The sequence below is a fragment of the Oncorhynchus mykiss genome, chromosome 2 (assembly GCF_013265735.2).
Source record: "Oncorhynchus mykiss isolate Arlee chromosome 2, USDA_OmykA_1.1, whole genome shotgun sequence".
NCBI classification, from domain to species: Eukaryota; Metazoa; Chordata; class Actinopteri; order Salmoniformes; family Salmonidae; genus Oncorhynchus; species Oncorhynchus mykiss.
Genome location: NC_048566.1, coordinates 19,312,309 through 19,332,308, shown reverse-complemented (window position 1 = coordinate 19,332,308; position 20,000 = coordinate 19,312,309). Strand labels below are relative to the sequence as shown.

General features: G+C 41.6%; 1 protein-coding gene across 1 annotated transcript in view; it reads right to left on the bottom strand.

Annotated features, from left to right (window-relative positions):
• Positions 1-20,000, bottom strand: part of LOC110512786 (protein kinase C alpha type-like) — a 39,725-nt gene that overhangs the window by 14,992 nt on the left and 4,733 nt on the right. Inside the window, exons 2-9 of the mRNA XM_036940852.1 lie at positions 19,409-19,649; positions 13,054-13,085; positions 12,623-12,702; positions 10,957-11,068; positions 10,417-10,545; positions 7,818-7,974; positions 7,366-7,561; positions 6,880-7,098 (exon numbers count right to left, since the gene is read on the bottom strand). Coding sequence (XP_036796747.1) covers positions 6,880-7,098; positions 7,366-7,561; positions 7,818-7,974; positions 10,417-10,545; positions 10,957-11,068; positions 12,623-12,702; positions 13,054-13,085; positions 19,409-19,644 — 1,161 coding nt within the window. The 5' untranslated portion in view covers positions 19,645-19,649. The remainder of the gene's footprint in view (positions 1-6,879; positions 7,099-7,365; positions 7,562-7,817; positions 7,975-10,416; positions 10,546-10,956; positions 11,069-12,622; positions 12,703-13,053; positions 13,086-19,408; positions 19,650-20,000) is intronic.

Here is a 20,000-nt window from a genome sequence, read left to right as displayed (position 1 = left end):
TCCCCCCCTCTCTCTCCCACTCTCGCTCTGTGTTATGTTTATTACAGTGTGTCAACAGACATGTGTGTTATGTTTATTACAGTATGTCAACAGACAGGTGTGTTATGTTTAGTACAGTGTGTCAACAGACAGGTGTGTTATGTTTATTACAGTGTTTATTACAGTGTTTATTACAGTGTGTTTACAGGCAGGTGTGTTATGTTTATTACAGTGTGTCTACAGACAGGTGTGTTATGTTTATTACAGTGTGTCAACAGGCAGGTGTGTTATGTTTATTACAGTGAGTCTACAGACAGGTGTGTTATGTTTATTACAGTGTTTATTACAGTGTGTCAACAGACAGGTGTGTTATGTTTATTACAGTGTGTCTACAGGCAGGTGTGTTATGTTTATTACAGTGAGTCTACAGACAGGTGTGTTATGTTTATTACAGTGTTTATTACAGTGTGTCAACAGACAGGTGTGTTATGTTTATTACAGTGTGTCTACAGGCAGGTGTGTTATGTTTATTACAGTGTGTCTACAGACAGGTGTGTTATGTTTATTACAGTGTGTCTACAGACAGGAGTGTTATGTTTATTACAGTGTTTATTACAGTGTGTCTACAGGCAGGTGTGTTATGTTTATTACAGTGTTTATTACAGTGTGTCAACAGACAGGTGTGTTATGTTTATTACAGTGTCTCTACAGACAGGTGTGTTATGTTTATGACAGTGTTTATTACAGTGTGTCAACAGACAGGTGTGTTATGTTTATTACAGTGTGTCTACAGGCAGGTGTGTTATGTTTATTACAGTGTTTATTACAATGTGTCAACAGACAGGTGTGTTATGTTTATTACAGTGTGTCAACAGACAGGTGTGTTATGTTTATTACAGTGTGTCTACAGACAGGTGTGTTATGTTTATTACAGTGTTTATTACAGTGTGTCAACAGATAGGAGTGTTATGTTTATTACAGTGTGTCAACAGACAGGTGTGTTACGTTTATTACAGTGTTTATTACAGTGTGTCTACAGACAGGTGTGTTATGTTTATTACAGTGTTTATTACAGTGTGTCTACAGGCAGGTTTGTTATGTTTATTACAGTGTGTCTACAGACAGGTGTGTTATGTTTATTACAGTGTTTATTACAGTGTGTCAACAGACAGGTGTGTTATGTTTATTACAGCGTTTATTACAGTGTGTCAACAGACAGGTGTGTTATGTTTATTACAGTGTTTATTACAGTGTGTCAACAGACAGGTGTGTTATGTTTATTACAGTGTCTCTACAGACAGGTGTGTTATGTTTATGACAGTGTTTATTACAGTGTGTCAACAGACAGGTGTGTTATGTTTATTACAGTGTTTATTACAGTGTGTTTACAGGCAGGTGTGTTATGTTTATTACAGTGTCTCTACACACAGGTGTGTTATGTTTATTACAGTGTGTCTACAGGCAGGTGTGTTATGTTTATTACAGTGTTTATTACAGTGTTTATTACAGTGTGTCTACAGACAGGTGTGTTATGTTTATTACAGTGTGTCTACAGGCAGGTGTGTTATGTTTATTACAGTGTTTATTACAGTGTGTCAACAGACAGGTGTGTTATGTTTATTACAGTGTGTCTACAGACAAGTGTGTTATGTTTATTACAGTGTTTATTACAGTGTTTATTACAGTGTGTCAACAGACAGGTGTGTTATGTTTATTACAGTGTTTATTACAGTGTGTCAACAGACAGGTGTGTTATGTTTATTACAGTGTCTCTACAGACAGGTGTGTTATGTTTATGACAGTGTTTATTACAGTGTGTCAACAGACAGGTGTGTTGTGTTTATTACAGTGTTTATTACAGTGTGTTTACAGGCAGGTGTGTTATGTTTATTACAGTGTCTCTACACACAGGTGTGTTATGTTTATTACAGTGTGTCTACAGGCAGGTGTGTTATGTTTATTACAGTGTTTATTACAGTGTGTCTACAGACAGGTGTGTTATGTTTATTACAGTGTGTCTACAGGCAGGTGTGTTGTGTTTATTACAGTGTTTATTACAGTGTGTCAACAGACAGGTGTGTTATGTTTATTACAGTGTGTCTACAGACAGGTGTGTTATGTTTATTACAGTGTTTATTACAGTGTTTATTACAGTGTGTCAACAGACAGGTGTGTTATGTTTATTACAGTGTGTCTACAGACAGGTGTGTAATGTTTATTACAGTGTTTATTACAGTGTGTCTACAGACAGGTGTGTTATGTTTATTACAGTGTGTCTACAGACAGGTGTGTTATGTTTATTACAGTGTGTCTACAGACAGGTGTGTTATGTTTATTACAGTGTTTATTACAGTGTCTCTACAGACAGGTGTGTTATGTTTATTACAGTGTGTCTACAGACAGGTGTGTTATGTTTATTACAGTGTGTCAACAGACAGGTGTGTTATGTTTATTACAGTGTGTCTACAGACAGGTGTGTTATGTTTATTACAGTGTGTCTACAGACTGGTGTGTTATGTTTATTACAGTGTGTCTACAGACAGGTGTGTTATGTTTATTACAGTGTGTCTACAGACAGGTGTGTTATGTTTATTACAGTGTGTCTACAGACAGGTGTGTTATGTTTATTACAGTGTTTCTACAGACAGGTGTGTTATGTTTATTACAGTGTTTATTACAGTGTGTCTACAGACAGGTGTGTTATGTTTATTACAGTGTTTATTACAGTGTGTTTACAGGCAGGTGTGTTATGTTTATTACAGTGTCTCTACACACAGGTGTGTTATGTTTATTACAGTGTGTCTACAGACAGGTGTGTTATGTTTATTACAGTGTTTATTACAGTGTGTCTACAGACAGGTGTGTTATGTTTATTACAGTGTGTCTACAGACAGGTGTGTTATGTTTATTACAGTGTGTCTACAGACAGGTGTGTTATGTTTATTACAGTGTTTATTACAGTGTTTATTACAGTGTGTCAACAGACAGGTGTGTTATGTTTATTACAGTGTTTATTACAGTGTGTCTACAGACAGGTGTGTTATGTTTATTACAGTGTTTATTACAGTGTGTCTACAGACAGGTGTGTTATGTTTATTACAGTGTGTCAACAGACAGGTGTGTTATGTTTATTACAGTGTTTATTACAGTGTTTATTACAGTGTGTCAACAGACAGGTGTGTTATGTTTATTACAGTGTGTCTACAGACAGGTGTGTTATGTTTATTACAGTGTTTATTACAGTGTTTATTACAGTGTGTCAACAGACAGGTGTGTTATGTTTATTACAGTGTGTCTACAGACAGGTGTGTTATGTTTATTACAGTGTTTATTACAGTGTGTCTACAGACAGGTGTGTTATGTTTATTACAGTGTGTCTACAGACAGGTGTGTTATGTTTATTACAGTGTTTATTACAGTGTTTATTACAGTGTGTCAACAGACAGGTGTGTAATGTTTATTACAGTGTTTATTACAGTGTGTCAACAGACAGGTGTGTAATGTTTATTACAGTGTTTATTACAGTGTGTCTACAGACAGGTGTGTAATGTTTATTACAGTGTTTATTACAGTGTGTCTACAGACAGGTGTGTTATGTTTATTACAGTGTGTCTACAGACAGGTGTGTTATGTTTATTACAGTGTGTCTACAGGCAGGTGTGTTATGTTTATGACAGTGTTTATTACAGTGTGTCTACAGACAGGTGTGTTATGTTTATTACAGTGTTTATTACAGTGTGTCTACAGACAGGTGTGTTATGTTTATTACAGTGTTTATTACAGTGTGTCTACAGACAGGTTTGTTACGTTTATTACAGCGTTTATTACAGTGTGTCAACAGACAGGTGTGTTATGTTTATTACAGTGTTTATTACAGTGTGTCAGCAGACAGGTGTGTTATGTTTATTACAGCGTTTATTACAGTGTGTCAACAGACAGGTGTGTTATGTTTATGACAGTGTTTATTACAGTATGTCAACAGACAGGTGTGTTATGTTTATTACAGTGTGTCTACAGGCAGGTGTGTTATGTTTATTTCAGTGTGTCACCAGACAAGTGTGTTATGTTTATTACAGTGTTTATTACAGTGTGTCTACAGACAGGTGTGTTATGTTTATTACAGTGTTTATTACAGTATGTCAACAGACAGGTGTGTTATGTTTATTACAGTGTGTCTACAGGCAGGTGTGTTATGTTTATTACAGTGTGTCACCAGACAAGTGTGTTATGTTTATTACAGTGTTTATTACAGTGTGTCTACAGACAGGTGTGTTATGTTTATTACAGTGTTTATTACAGTATGTCAACAGACAGGTGTGTTATGTTTATTACAGTGTGTCTACAGGCAGGTGTGTTATGTTTATTACAGTGTGTCACCAGACAAGTGTGTTATGTTTATTACAGTGTTTATTACAGTGTGTTTACAGGCAGGTGTGTTATGTTTATTACAGTGTCTCTACAGGCAGGTGTGTTATGTTTATTACAGTGTGTCAACAGACAGGTTTGTTACGTTTATTACAGTGTTTATTACAGTGTGTCAACAGACAGGTGTGTTATGTTTATTACAGTGTTTATTACAGTGTGTCTACAGACAGGTTTGTTATGTTTATTACAGTGTTTATTACAGTGTGTCTACAGACAGGTGTGTTATGTTTATTACAGTGTTTATTACAGTGTGTCAACAGACAGGTGTGTTATGTTTATTACAGTGTGTCTACAGACAGGTGTGTTATGTTTATTACAGTGTTTATTACAGTGTGTCAACAGACAGGTGTGTTATGTTTATTACAGTGTTTATTACAGTGTGTCAACAGACAGGTGTGTTATGTTTATTACAGTGTGTCTACAGACAGGTGTGTTATGTTTATTACAGTGTTTATTACAGTGTGTCTACAGACAGGTGTGTTATGTTTATTACAGTGTGTCTACAGACAGGTGTGTTATGTTTATTACAGTGTTTATTACAGTGTGTCTACAGACAGGTGTGTTATGTTTATTACAGTGTGTCTACAGGCAGGTTTGTTATGTTTATTACAGTGTGTCTACAGACAGGTGTGTTATGTTTATTACAGTGTTTATTACAGTGTGTCTACAGACAGGTGTGTTATGTTTATTACAGTGTGTCTACAGGCAGGTTTGTTATGTTTATTACAGTGTGTCTACAGACAGGTGTGTTATGTTTATTACAGTGTGTCTACAGACAGGTGTGTTATGTTTATTACAGTGTGTCTACAGACAGGTGTGTTATGTTTATTACAGTGTGTCTACAGACAGGTGTGTAATGTTTATTACAGTGTTTATTACAGTGTGTCTACAGACAGGTGTGTTACGTTTATTACAGTGTTTATTACAGTGTGTCAACAGGCAGGTGTGTTATGTTTATGACAGTGTGTCAACAGATAGGAGTGTTATGTTTATTACAGTGTGTCAACAGACAGGTGTGTTATGTTTATGACAGTGTTTATTACAGTGTGTCAACAGACAGGTGTGTTATGTTTATTACAGTGTGTCAACAGACAGGTGTGTTATGTTTATGACAGTGTTTATTACAGTGTGTCAACAGACAGGTGTGTTATGTTTATTACAGCGTTTATTACAGTGTGTCAACAGACAGGTGTGTTATGTTTATTACAGTGTTTATTACAGTGTGTCAACAGACAGGTGTGTTATGTTTATTACAGTGTCTCTACAGACAGGTGTGTTATGTTTATGACAGTGTTTATTACAGTGTGTCAACAGACAGGTGTGTTATGTTTATTACAGTGTTTATTACAGTGTGTTTACAGGCAGGTGTGTTATGTTTATTACAGTGTCTCTACACACAGGTGTGTTATGTTTATTACAGTGTGTCTACAGGCAGGTGTGTTATGTTTATTACAGTGTTTATTACAGTGTGTCTACAGACATGTGTGTTATGTTTATTACAGTGTGTCTACAGGCAGGTGTGTTATGTTTATTACAGTGTTTATTACAGTGTGTCTACAGACAGGTGTGTTATGTTTATTACAGTGTGTCTACAGGCAGGTGTGTTATGTTTATTACAGTGTTTATTACAGTGTGTCAACAGACAGGTGTGTTATGTTTATTACAGTGTGTCTACAGACAAGTGTGTTATGTTTATTACAGTGTTTATTACAGTGTTTATTACAGTGTGTCAACAGACAGGTGTGTTATGTTTATTACAGTGTTTATTACAGTGTGTCAACAGACAGGTGTGTTATGTTTATTACAGTGTTTATTACAGTGTGTCAACAGACAGGTGTGTTATGTTTATTACAGTGAGTCTACAGACAGGTGTGTTATGTTTATTACAGTGTTTATTACAGTGTGTCAACAGACAGGTGTGTTATGTTTATTACAGTGTCTCTACAGACAGGTGTGTTATGTTTATGACAGTGTTTATTACAGTGTGTCAACAGACAGGTGTGTTGTGTTTATTACAGTGTTTATTACAGTGTGTTTACAGGCAGGTGTGTTATGTTTATTACAGTGTCTCTACACACAGGTGTGTTATGTTTATTACAGTGTTTATTACAGTGTGTCTACAGACAGGTGTGTTATGTTTATTACAGTGTGTCTACACACAGGTGTGTAATGTTTATTACAGTGTTTATTACAGTGTGTCTACAGGCAGGTGTGTTATGTTTATTACAGTGTTTATTACAGTGTGTCTACACACAGGTGTGTTATGTTTATTACAGTGTGTCTACAGACAGGAGTGTTATGTTTATTACAGTGTTTATTACAGTGTGTCTACAGGCAGGTGTGTTATGTTTATTACAGTGTGTCAACAGACAGGTGTGTAATGTTTATTACAGTGTTTATTACAGTGTGTCTACAGGCAGGTGTGTTATGTTTATTACAGTGTGTATACAGGCAGGTGTAGGTGTGTTTCAGTACCTTTCCGAAGCTGCCTTTTCCCAGCACCATGAGGAAGTTGAAGTCCTGGAGGCAAACCCTGGGCTTGACCGGTCCTGCAGGTAGGGTGGCCAGACAGGGGACTGACGGGGCTGAGGGGGACAGGACAGACACGGGGACAGGGACAGACACAGACACAGGGGCAGGCCTCAGGGAGGGGGGGAGAAGGGAGGGGGGAATAGCATCTAGACCACTAGGCTCCTATTGAAGATAAGAGGGGGGAGGGGGGGAGGGCTTAGTTATAGTAAAACTGTCACACACATCCACACACACACAAACCTGCAATGTATGGATTTTAATGAAGCACTCCTGCACCCTGGTGGCCAAAGTGAGGGAGCTTACACACATTTTGTTTGGTCATACTCCGAGTCTAAATATACCTATATATACCAATAGTTATATATAATATATGTATTCTATAACTCTAACTACACTACCCATAATCCACTGCATGAGAGTACTTCTTACATTTTCGTCAGGGACAGGCATGTTGTAGTACTCTCCCTCATCCTGATCCAGCAGTTTGAACCAGCCGCTAACTGAGTGACGGAATATCTCGCTCACTCCGAACGACAGCGATCCCATGAAGTCATTCCGAGACGTACGATCCCAATCCCACACCTCCACCGACAGACGCCGGTCCCACTGCCGCCCACGCACCGAGCTGGGGAGAGAGATGAGAGTGAAAGAGGTTACCGACCAGGTATCCGACCTCCAGTCATCTGCACACCTCAAGACCATGTCAGTCCACTGAGATAAAGCTCCTGGGGCTAACACAAGTCTAGTTCCCTGTGCAGAGTGCCCAGAACTGCTGGTACACACACACACACACACACACACACACACACACACACACACACACACACACACACACACACACACACACACACACACACACAGACACACACACACACACTCACAAGGTGAAGCTCTCGTTCCAGACGGGGTTGAGTGTGGAGCGGATAGTCTTGGTCTTCTGTTTGCTCTGGCTCTTAGGGTCAGGGATTAGCTTGAGCTTCACGTAGGGGTCAGACAGACCGTTGGGGTCCATGGGGATCAGGTTACGAGCCTCCCGCACTGAGGGCGGAGCGAGGGGGGTGGAGGGAAAGAGGGAGGTAGAGGGTGAGAGAGAGAAAGAGAGACAGAGAGACATTGTCAGACAATGGATAGCACAGATGGCCATACAGGTGCCATCTGATCTTAATTTGACCCAGTTTCTCACAGCAGGAAAATAATCCTGCAGCAACAGGAAATGTGAATATTATGTTGATTATGATGAATGTACATTTTTTGTAGGGGATGATACAAATTGTATTAGGGCAAATCTAGTCTGAAATTACAAACTTTAGAAGCCAGTTTAAACTTGAAAACACTACAAGTTTACAATTCCTTCTGTGCATGAAAATTCTGCTACAATAGGATGATCAAATTAAGATATGGCATCTGTAGATGCACCACAGAGAGCATTACTTGTGGGAGTGTGTGCCTGTATTCAGCTCCCCCAGTCCCGCCTAGTGGTCAGTACCTGACAGTGCGAATGGTAGGGTGACATCAGTGGTGGAAAAAGTATCCAATTGTCATACTTGAGTAAAATGTCATCTGATGAAGATTATCAAAGGTTAGTGTTTAATTTAATCTCTATTTGTGCTTTTTGTGATTCCTCTCTTTGGCTGGAAAAATGGCTGGGTTTTTCTGTGAGTTGGGGGTCACCTAACATAATCATTTGTGGTGCTTTCGCTGTAAAGCCTATTTGAAATTGGACACTGTGGTGAGATTAACAACAAGATTACCTTTAAAACGGTATAAGATACATGTATGTTTGAGGAATTTTTATTATGAGATTTCTGTTGTTTTGAATTTGGCGCCCTGCACTTTCACTGGCTGTTGTCATATCATCCCGTTAACAGGATCTAAGCCATAAGAAGTTTTAATAGAAAATGACTCAAGTAAAAGTAAAAGTCACCCTGTAAAATACTGCTTGAGTAAAAGTCTAAAAGTATTTGGTTTATTAAATATACTTAAGTATCAAAAGTAAAAGTATAAATCACTTCAAATGCATTATATTAAGCAAACCAGATGGCACAATTTTCATATATATATATATATATATATATATATATATATATATATATATATATATATATATATATATATATATATATATGTTCACAGATAGCCAGGGGCACACTCCAACACTCATTAGACATTATTTACATACCAAGTACTTGTGTTCAGTGAGTCTGGCAGATCAGAGGCAGTAGGGATGACCAGGGATGTTCAATTGATAAGTGTGGCATTGGACCATTATCATGTCCTGCTAAGCATTCGAAATGTAACAAGTAATTTTGGGTGTCAGGGAAAATGTATGGAGTAAAAATAGTACCTTATTTTCTTTAGGAATGTAGTGAAGTAAAAGTTGTCAAAAAATATATATATAAAGTAAAGTACAGATAGCCTAAAAAATGACTTAAGTAGGACTTTAAAGTATTTTTACTTAGTACTTTACACCACCGGGTGACAGAGACATGTAAACCCTGTCTCTATCAGTGGTTAGGGACAACACCACCGGGTGACAGAGACATGTAAACCCTGTCTCTATCAGTGGTTAGGGACAACACCACCGGGTGACAGAGACATGTAAACCCTGTCTCTATCAGTGGTTAGGGACAACACCACTGGGTGACAGAGACATGTAAACCCTGTCTCTATCAGTGGTTAGGGACAACACCACCGGGTGACAGAGACATGTAAACCCTGTCTCTATCAGTGGTTAGGGACAACACCACCGGGTGACAGAGACATGTAAACCCTGTCTCTATCAGTGGTTAGGGACAACACCACCAGGTGACAGAGACATGTAAACCCTGTCTCTATCAGTGGTTAGGGACAACACCACCGGGTGACAGAGACATGTAAACCCTGTCTCTATCAGTGGTTAGGGACAACACCACCGGGTGACAGAGACATGTAAACCCTGTCTCTATCAGTGGTTAGGGACAACACCACCGGGTGACAGAGACATGTAAACCCTGTCTCTATCAGTGGTTAGGGACAACACCACCGGGTGACAGAGACATGTAAACCCTGTCTCTATCAGTGGTTAGGGACAACACCACCGGGTGACAGAGACATGTAAACCCTGTCTCTATCAGTGGTTAGGGACAACACCACCGGGTGACAGAGACATGTAAACCCTGTCTCTATCAGTGGTTAGGGACAACACCACCGGGTGACAGAGACATGTAAACCCTGTCTCTGTCAGTGGTTAGGGACAACACCACCGGGTGACAGAGACATGTAAACCCTGTCTCTGTCAGTGGTTAGGGACAACACCACCGGGTGACAGAGACATGTAAACCCTGTCTCTATCAGTGGTTAGGGACAACACCACCGGGTGACAGAGACATGTAAACCCTGTCTCTATCAGTGGTTAGGGACAACACCACCGGGTGACAGAGACATGTAAACCCTGTCTCTATCAGTGGTTAGGGACAACTCTTCTAAACACTTAGTTGTGACCTGTGATGAAGATGTCCTCGTTCTCTCCCCGGACGGTCAGGTGGATCCTGCCTCTCTTCTCTGTATGATCTTGACCACACAGGCTGGGCACAAGGCTCTCACAACGCTTGTGGACATTCATCTCACAACCTGTAGTACATGCACACGAGTATAGACACACCAACACACACACACACACACACACACACACACACACAGATAATAACACGTGGTAAGAAACCACTCACACACATATACTGTACATTCATGCTACACATACATCACAACTGCAGCTCTGATTATGATTGATAAATACTGCACAATTTAAACACTTTCCCCCCAATCCCCCCATCCCCAAAACACATGTAAATATTGGACTATAACTTGTGGCTTCCTGTATTATACTGATGCTAAAATGTTTATTCTATTCTACTGAGCCATATACTTTATGTTGGTATTCTTATCTTTTATTATGTCTTATTGTTGTTGCATTGTCGAGAAGGAACCTGCAAGTCAGCATTTTGGCTAATAAAACTTGAAACAGAACGTCTGGTTACTTACAGGAGCATTTCATGCCCTGTTGGATAAGGCCATAGAGCAGAGAACCACAGTGATCACAGAATGTTGGAGAAGTGTAGGTCTGAGGTCGAAATCTGTGTTTACTCTTCAAGTCCTGAGAGAGAGAAAGAGACAGACAGACAGACAGACAGACAGACAGACAGACAGACAGACAGACAGACAGACAGACAGACAGACAGACAGACAGACAGACATGAGAGTAGTAAGTCATTGAGACAGACAGACAGACAGACAGACAGACAGACAGAGAGTAGTAAGTCAATGAGACAGACAGAGAGAGAGAGAGAGAAAGAGACAGACAGACAGACAGACAGACAGACAGACAGACAGACAGACAGACAGACAGACAGACAGACAGACAGACATGAGAGTAGTAAGTCATTGAGACAGACAGAGAGAGACATGAGAGGAGTAAGTCATTGAGACAGACAGACAGAAAGACAGAAAGACATGAGAGTGGTAAGTTATTGAGACAGACAGACAGACAGACAGACAGACAGACAGACAGACAGACAGACAGACAGACAGACAGACAGACAGACAGACAGACAGACAGACAGAAAGACAGAAAGACATGAGAGTGGTAAGTCATTGAGAGAGGAACATCCTCATGTTTATGTGTTGTGATAAACGGGGGGAAACGAGGAGAAACGAGGGAGAGATTGAGAGTGGTATATTCATGGCAACCAATTACATTTCTCTGCTGGGAAGAGAGTTCGATATGTTAATGGAATGTTTTCCTGGGGAAGCCTGAATCATCTCTATCTGCTTTTCAGCTTATCAGTTTCTTCCCCATCCACATCCCCTTCCTCTCTAACTGTCTGTCTTCCTCTCCTCATCCTCTCTACTCCCCAAACCCCATCTCACACCCTTTGAGCTTAACTTTGAGAACACCCCCCACCTCTTTCATTCTCTGCCAACTCTCACTCTCTCTCCATCAGGCAGTTTCTGAGCCAAGCTCTTCCTCCCAATTCCACCCTGTCAATCGTTCTCCCTCGCATACACACACACATACACTCAATAGTGCTCTCTCTCTGACCTAATTTCTGATCCAGTTTATTTAGCTGGCAGATAAAAGTCTGAAAAAAGACAAACCTCTTTGAAATCCCAAAGAGAGACAGAGAGAGGGAGCAATCTGTTCACCCTCTCTACCTCTGCTCATGTCTCTCAGTCTTCCTCCCCCTCTCTCAACCTGGATCCCTCACTCCTCCTCCCTCCTCTTTGTTTTCTCTCTTTCTCTTCCTCTCTCTGGATGGCTTGGCGAGAGAAAGGGAGGAGTGAGGGAGGCCTGAAAAGGGGAAGTGTGGAGTGGAGGGATGAATAGATGGAGAGATGTAAAGATCTATATAAGGATGAATGACAGTAAAGGCGGAGTGGAGGAATGACAGACAGAGGGACAGGTGTGTGTGTGTGTGTGTGTGTGTGTGTGTGCGGCTGTCTGGAATGATGGATGGATACGGGAGGAGGGATGGAAGGAAGGAAGGAAGGAAGGAAGGAAGGAAGGAAGGAAGGAAGGAAGGAAGGAAGGAAGGAAGGAAGGAAGGAAGGAAGGAAGGAAGGAAGGAAGGAAGGAAGGAAGGAAGGAAGGAAGGAAGGAAGGAAGGAGAAGTGAGTGTAAAAGCTGGGAGAAGGGGGAAGATTGACTCACTTCTGTAGGAGCAGTGGGGGCTCCAGGACAGGTGAAGGTTACATACTCGTGACATCGCTTGTGGACAGAGAAACTGCACACTGTCACAAAACACAGAGCAGAAAGACAATCAACACATTACTACATCCAAATCCATTTGATCCCTGTTTATAAAAACCTCATCTGATTCCAAAAATAATTTGGAAAATGTGTGTGTTCTAGTCTTTGTCAAATAAAAAAACTAACTGCTGAATGTCATTGTGATCACGAATGTTCACTAGGGGTTCAATGTCAAAAACACAATGCATCAATCAATACCAAGATAAAATATTCCTTCATCAATGGTATAATTGCTGTTAACGTCTTTGGACAAATGCATTTGTAAAATGTGTTATAAAAAAAAGGGTAACGATCGGCTGATTAATGATAACTTATGATCCAATAATCCTTACCTTGACATTGAAATCCCTGCTTTCCAATTCCCCTGTGTGGAACAAACCATAACACAACACAGAAACCATCACTGATCTTAAAAACCACACAACTGAAAGGACTGGCCTGCTCAGTGGAAGATGAGCAGATGGGCCTGAACAGAAAGAGGTGCATCATTTGGTGCAGTGCTGTAACCCAGGAATAATGTGGCTATAACACTTATAGATATGGCTCCTTCTTTTGTTTTATCAAATAACAGCAGCCGACAAGGACGCATTTCAGCCATGAAGCCTTTGTCAGCAGAAACCCTGATGATTACGGGGGAGTTGTGGCAAAAACATGTCCTTGTGACGGCTTTTATGGAATAAAACAGCAGAAATACAGTGAGAGTGTCTGAGAGTGAGCTGCAGGACATAGATTACTACACTTACTGTAGTGCTGATCAGGTCAACTAGGAGAGAGAGGGGGGAGTGGGGTTATTGCCTCTCTCACACACACACCAAACACCCATACACCCGCCCCTAACCCACTCCTCCCTCCTCCTCCCCCTCTCCCTTTCCTCCTCCCCCCTCCACCTTCTCCCCCTCCCCCCCCCTTCTCATCCTCCCCCTCCCCCTCCTTCTCCCCCCCTCCTTCACTTCCTCCCCCTCCTTCTCCTCCTCCTGTTCCTCCTCCTCCTCCTCCTGCTCCTCCTCCTCCTCTTCAAGAGTTGCAGTCGTCTGCTTTCCTGTCTCCTTAGATCTTAATTGAATAATTAAAGCCATTGATTGGCTAAAGAGTCCACTCAGCCAGTTTACTGTGAATCAGCTGCTGATTAAAAGGTAAGCAGCAGAGAGGTGGGAGAACAACACCCTACAGAGAGAGGGCCCTTGAGGATCACACTGAATCATCTCAATAGTCACAGAGGATCATCTCAATAGGATCATCTCAATAGTCACAGAGTTCTCCTCTCCTCTCCTCTCCTCTCCTCTCCTCTCCTCTCCTCTCCTCTCCTCTCCTCTCCTCTCCTCTCCTCTCCTCTCCTCTCCTCTCCTCTCCTCTCCTCTCCTCTCCTCTCCTCTCCTTTCCTCTCCTCTCCTCTCCTCTCCTCTCCTCTCCTCTCCTCTCCTCTCCTCTCCTCTCCTCTCCTCTCCTCTCCTCTCCTTCATCTGCACTGTCTGACAGTGACAGACTTGTGACCTAGTGAAGGAGGGGAAATTACATCCGTCATATTGGTTTCACCTCTCCAGTGTTTCCATGTCAGCACAGATGAAGGAGAGGAGACGAAGAGTGTAAACCACTCTAGGTGGTTCAGTACTATGACAGTTCTTTGTACTGTCCACCAGAGAGTGCCAGAGAGGCAGAGCTACATTAGACAGGCCAAACAGCACCACCTGATGGTCATAGGATGACAGAACAGAAGACAAGCCAAAGGCATATATCTGGAGAATCCTATTATATTAGGAAAGTAGGGAAAAGGAAACTGACTACCTAGTCAGTTGTACAACTGAATGCATTCAACTGAAATGTGCCTTCCGCATTTAACCCAACCCCTCTGAATCAAATTAAAGATACATATCTATTTATTCGGCCATACATCCACCACATATACATGGCAGTCATATGATAATGTGTAGCGATCTATTCCTGTACCAGGGGAATGGAGAGGAGACCATGTGAAGTCTCGACAAAGGCCCTGCAGGCAGAATATTGACAATAGAAAGTCTCCTTTCAATCCCCTGGTGTTTGTTGTCAATAGTATACAGCCCTAGAGGATGTGATTTGAACTGTGTAGTACTGATCTCTTTTATCATGTCTATCGTAGGAAACCAGTAGAATCTCCACAGGGAGAGATGGAGAGATGCCTGTAACTCGTGTGGAAGACTGCTGTCTGGAGTGCTATGGTATTTTTGTGATGTATATTTTTAAACGACCAAACCAAAATCTAAGCGAGCGCTACCATTTCTATCTTTTCTCCTTTGTTAAATAATACTGTAACTTTGACAGTTATTCACCCGAAATGTACTGCAAACTTCCCAGAGGCTGTTGGCTAGAGGAGACGCCTGCACTCAGCCTACCCTCTTCACCATATGTCCACACACACACATCCACGCACAGAGACGTGCACGCACAGATTCTACACTGGCCTGCTTTGGGTGTGTCTGCCAGAATGAGCTTACTGTACGTGATACTGGGCTTCCAACTAGTCTTGGGTCCTGTATGGTGGCTGTGTGAGCATGAACACGTGTGTTACTGTGTGTGTTTTGTGTCTGTGTACACACACTGTACTGTCTAGTGGTGTGTGTGTGTTTTGTGTCTGTGTACACACACTGCACTGTCTAGTGGTGTGTGTGTGTGTGTTTTGCCAGATGAAGTTGGTGCTGTGGCTGCAGTTTTAGAGTTAGTGGGAAGATTGAAGAGGTGGCCAGTGAACTTGAGACCTGGAGTGTTTGTAAGTGTGGGTTTCTGCTGATTCATAATGTGTGTGTAAGTGTGGGTTTCTGCAGATTCATAATGTGTGTGTAAGTGTGGGTTTCTGCAGATTCATAATGTGTGTGTAAGTGTGGGTTTCTGCAGATTCATAATGTGTGTGTAAGTGTGGGTTTCTGCAGATTCATGATGTGATTGTAAGTGTGGGTTTCAGGCAGATTCATAATGTGATTGTAAGTGTGGGTTTCTGCAGATTCATAATGTGTTTGTAAGTGTGGGTTTCTGCAGATTCATAATGTGTGTGTAAGTGTGGGTTTCTGCAGATTCATAATGTGTGTAAGTGTGGGTTTCTGCAGATTCATAATGTGTTTGTAAGTGTGGGTTTCGGCAGATTCATAATGTGTGTGTAAGTGTGGGTTTCTGCTGATTCATAATGTGTGTGTAAGTGTGGGTTTCTGCAGATTCATAATGTGTGTGAAAGTGTGGGTAATGCAGATTCATAATGTGATTGTAAATGTGGGTTTCTGCAGATTCATAATGTGTGTGTAAGTGTGGGTAATGCAGATTCATAATGTGATTGTAAATGTGGGTTTCTGCAGATTCATAATGGGTGTGTAAGTGTGGGTTTCTGCAGATTCATAATGTGTGTGTAAGTGTGGGTAATGCAGATTCATAATGTGATTGTAAATGTGGGTAATGCAGATTCATAATGTGATTGTAAATGTGGGTTTCTGCAGATTCATAATGGGTGTGTAAGTGTGGGTAATGCAGATTCATAATGTGATTGTAAGTGTGGGTTTCTGCAGATTAATGATGTGTATGTGTGAGTGTGGGTTACCAGGTGAAGGCTGTGCAGGGGCTGCAGTTTGTGGGATGTTTGCAGAGGCGAGCTGGGAACTAGTGAAGCATGTTTTCTGTTGTGTGTATTAAGCTGTGTGTGTATTTAGCTGTGTGTGTGTATTTCGCTGTGTGTGTGTGTGTGTGTGTGTGTGTGTATTTCTCTGTGTGTGTGTGTGTGTGTATTTCGCTGTGTGTGTGTATTTTGCTGTGTGTGTGTGTGTGTGTGTGTGTGTGTGTGTGTGTGTGTGTGTGTGTGTATTTGACTGTGTGTGTGTATTTCACTGTGTGTGTGTATTTCCCTGAGTGTGTATTAAGCTGTGTGTGTATTTCGCTGTGTGTGTGTATTTCGCTGTGTGTGTGTATTTCCCTGAGTGTGTATTAAGCTGTGTGTGTATTTAGCTGTGTGTGTGTATTTAGCTGTGTGTGTGTATTTCGCTGTGTGTGTGTATTTCCCTGAGTGTGTATTAAGTTGTGTGTGTATTTCACTGTGTGTGTGTATTTCCCTGAGTGTGTATTAAGCTGTGTGTGTATTTAGCTGTGTGTGTGTATTTAGCTGTGTGTGTGTATTTCGCTGTGTGTGTGTATTTCCCTGAGTGTGTATTAAGCTGTGTGTGTATTTAGCTGTGTGTGTGTAGTTAGCTGTGTGTGTGTATTTCGCTGTGTGTGTGTATTTCGCTGTGTGTGTGTATTTCCCTGAGTGTGTATTAAGTTGTGTGTGTATTTCGCTGTGTGTGTGTATTTCGCTGTGTGTGTGTATTTCGCTGTGTGTGTGTATTTCCCTGAGTGTGTATTAAGTTGTGTGTGTATTTTACTGTGTGTGTGTATTTCTCTGTGTGTGTGTATTTCGCTGTGTATGTGTATTTCCCTGAGTGTGTATTAAGCTGTGTATGTGTATTTCCCTGAGTGTGTAATAAGCTGTGTATGTGTATTTCGCTGTGTATGTGTATTTCGCTGTGTGTGTGTGTGTGTTTACCAGATGAAGTCAGTGCAGTGGCTGCAGAAGGTGGGCTGTGTGTATTTCCCTGAGTGTGTATTAAGCTGTGTGTGTATTTAGCTGTGTGTGTGTATTTAGCTGTGTGTGTGTGTGTGTGTATTTCACTGTGTGTGTGTATTTTACTGTGTGTGTGTATTTCGCTGTGTGTGTGTATTTCCCTGAGTGTGTGTGTGTGTGTGTGTGTGTGTGTGTGTGTGTGTGTGTGTGTATTTCACTGTGTGTGTGTATTTCACTGTGTGTGTATTTCCCTGAGTGTGTATTAAGCTGTGTGTGTATTTAGCTGTGTGTGTGTATTTAGCTGTGTGTGTGTATTTCGCTGTGTGTGTGTATTTCCCTGAGTGTGTATTAAGTTGTGTGTGTATTTCGCTGTGTGTGTGTATTTCCCTGAGTGTGTATTAAGCTGTGTATGTGTATTTCGCTGTGTGTGTGTATTTCGCTGTGTATGTGTATTTCCCTGAGTGTGTATTAAGCTGTGTATGTGTATTTCCCTGAGTGTGTAATAAGCTGTGTATGTGTATTTCGCTGTGTATGTGTATTTCGCTGTGTGTGTGTGTGTTTACCAGATGAAGTCAGTGCAGTGGCTGCAGAAGGTGGGCTGTGTGTATTTCACTGTGTGTGTGTATTTCCCTGAGTGTGTATTAAGCTGTGTTTGTATTTAGCTGTGTGTGTGTGTATTTCACTGTGTGTGTGTATTTTACTGTGTGTGTGTATTTCGCTGTGTGTGTGTATTTCCCTGAGTGTATGTGTGTGTGTGTGTGTGTGTGTGTGTATTTCACTGTGTGTGTGTATTTCACTGTGTGTGTGTATTTCCTTGAGTGTGTATTAAGCTGTGTGTGTATTTAGCTGTGTGTGTGTATTTAGCTGTGTGTGTGTATTTCGCTGTGTGTGTGTATTTCCCTGAGTGTGTATTAAGTTGTGTGTGTATTTCGCTGTGTATGTGTATTTCGCTGTGTGTGTGTATTTCGCTGTGTGTGTGTATTTCGCTGTGTATGTGTATTTCGCTGTGTGTGTGTATTTCGCTGTGTGTGTGTATTTCGCTGTGTATGTGTATTTCGCTGTGTATGTGTATTTAGCTGTGTGTGTGTATTTCGCTGTGTATGTGTATTTCGCTGTGTGTGTGTATTTCGCTGTGTGTGTGTATTTCGCTGTGTATGTGTATTTCGCTGTGTGTGTGTATTTCGCTGTGTGTGTGTATTTCGCTGTGTGTGTGTATTTAGCTGTGTGTGTGTATTTAGCTGTGTGTGTGTATTTCGCTGTGTGTGTGTATTTCGCTGTGTATGTGTATTTCCCTGAGTGTGTATTTCGCTGTGTATGTGTATTTCGCTGTGTGTGTGTATTTCGCTGTGTATGTGTATTTCCCTGAGTGTGTATTTCGCTGTGTATGTGTATTTCGCTGTGTGTGTGTATTTCGCTGTGTATGTGTATTTCCCTGAGTGTGTATTAAGCTGTGTATGTGTATTTCCCTGAGTGTGTAATAAGCTGTGTATGTGTATTTTGCTGTGTATGTGTATTTCGCTGTGTGTGTGTGTGTGTTTACCAGATGAATTCAGTGCAGTGGCTGCAGAAGGTGGGCTGTGTGTATTTCCCTGAGTGTGTATTAAGCTGTGTGTGTATTTAGCTGTGTGTGTGTATTTAGCTGTGTGTGTGTGTGTGTATTTCACTGTGTGTGTGTATTTTACTGTGTGTGTGTATTTCGCTGTGTGTGTGTATTTCCCTGAGTGTGTGTGTGTGTGTGTGTGTATTTCACTGTGTGTGTGTATTTCACTGTGTGTGTGTATTTCCCTGAGTGTGTATTAAGCTGTGTGTGTATTTAGCTGTGTGTGTGTATTTAGCTGTGTGTGTGTATTTCGCTGTGTGTGTGTATTTAGCTGTGTGTGTGTATTTCGCTGTGTGTGTGTATTTCGCTGTGTATGTGTATTTCCCTGAGTGTGTATTAAGCTTTGTATGTGTATTTAGCTGTGTATGTGTATTTCGATGTGTGTGTGTATTTCGCTGTGTGTGTGTATTTCCCTGAGTGTGTATTAAGTTGTGTGTGTATTTCGCTGTGTATGTGTATTTCCCTGAGTGTGTAATAAGCTGTGTATGTGTATTTCGCTGTGTATGTGTATTTCGCTGTGTGTGTGTGTGTTTACCAGATGAAGTCAGTGCAGTGGCTGCAGAAGGTGGGCTGTTTGAAGAAGCGAGCGGTGAACTGGTGGTCCTTGACCTCGATGATCCTCTTGTGTTTCAGCGCCCCCTTCCTCTGGAACACTGGCACCCTGGGAGGGGGGGTGAGGGGGGAGGGCAGGGGAGAGGCCCCAGGGGTGGCCACGGGGGAGGCCAGGGTCAGGGGGGAGAGGGAGGTGGGCGGGGACACGGGAGTAGACATGCTGCCTGGAGGGATGGGAGGAGAGGGGAAAGGAGAGGTGATGGAGAGGAGGGATAGGAGGAGAGGGGAAAGAGGGAGAGAGAGGAGGATAGAGGACAGATGGAGATTAAATGGGTGGATAGTAGTAAGCGAGAGAGAGACAGAGGGATGAGCAGAGGGAGAGAGAGCGAGAGAGAGAGAGAGAGAGAGAGAGAATAAAATGACCCAGACAGGGGACAGAGGGATGAGCAGAGGGAGAGAGAGAGAGAGAGAGAGAGCGCGAGAGAGAGAGAGAGAGAGAGAGAGAGAGAGAGAGAGAGAGAGAATAAAAGGACCCAGACAGGGGACAGAGGGATGAGCAGAGGGAGAGGGAGAGA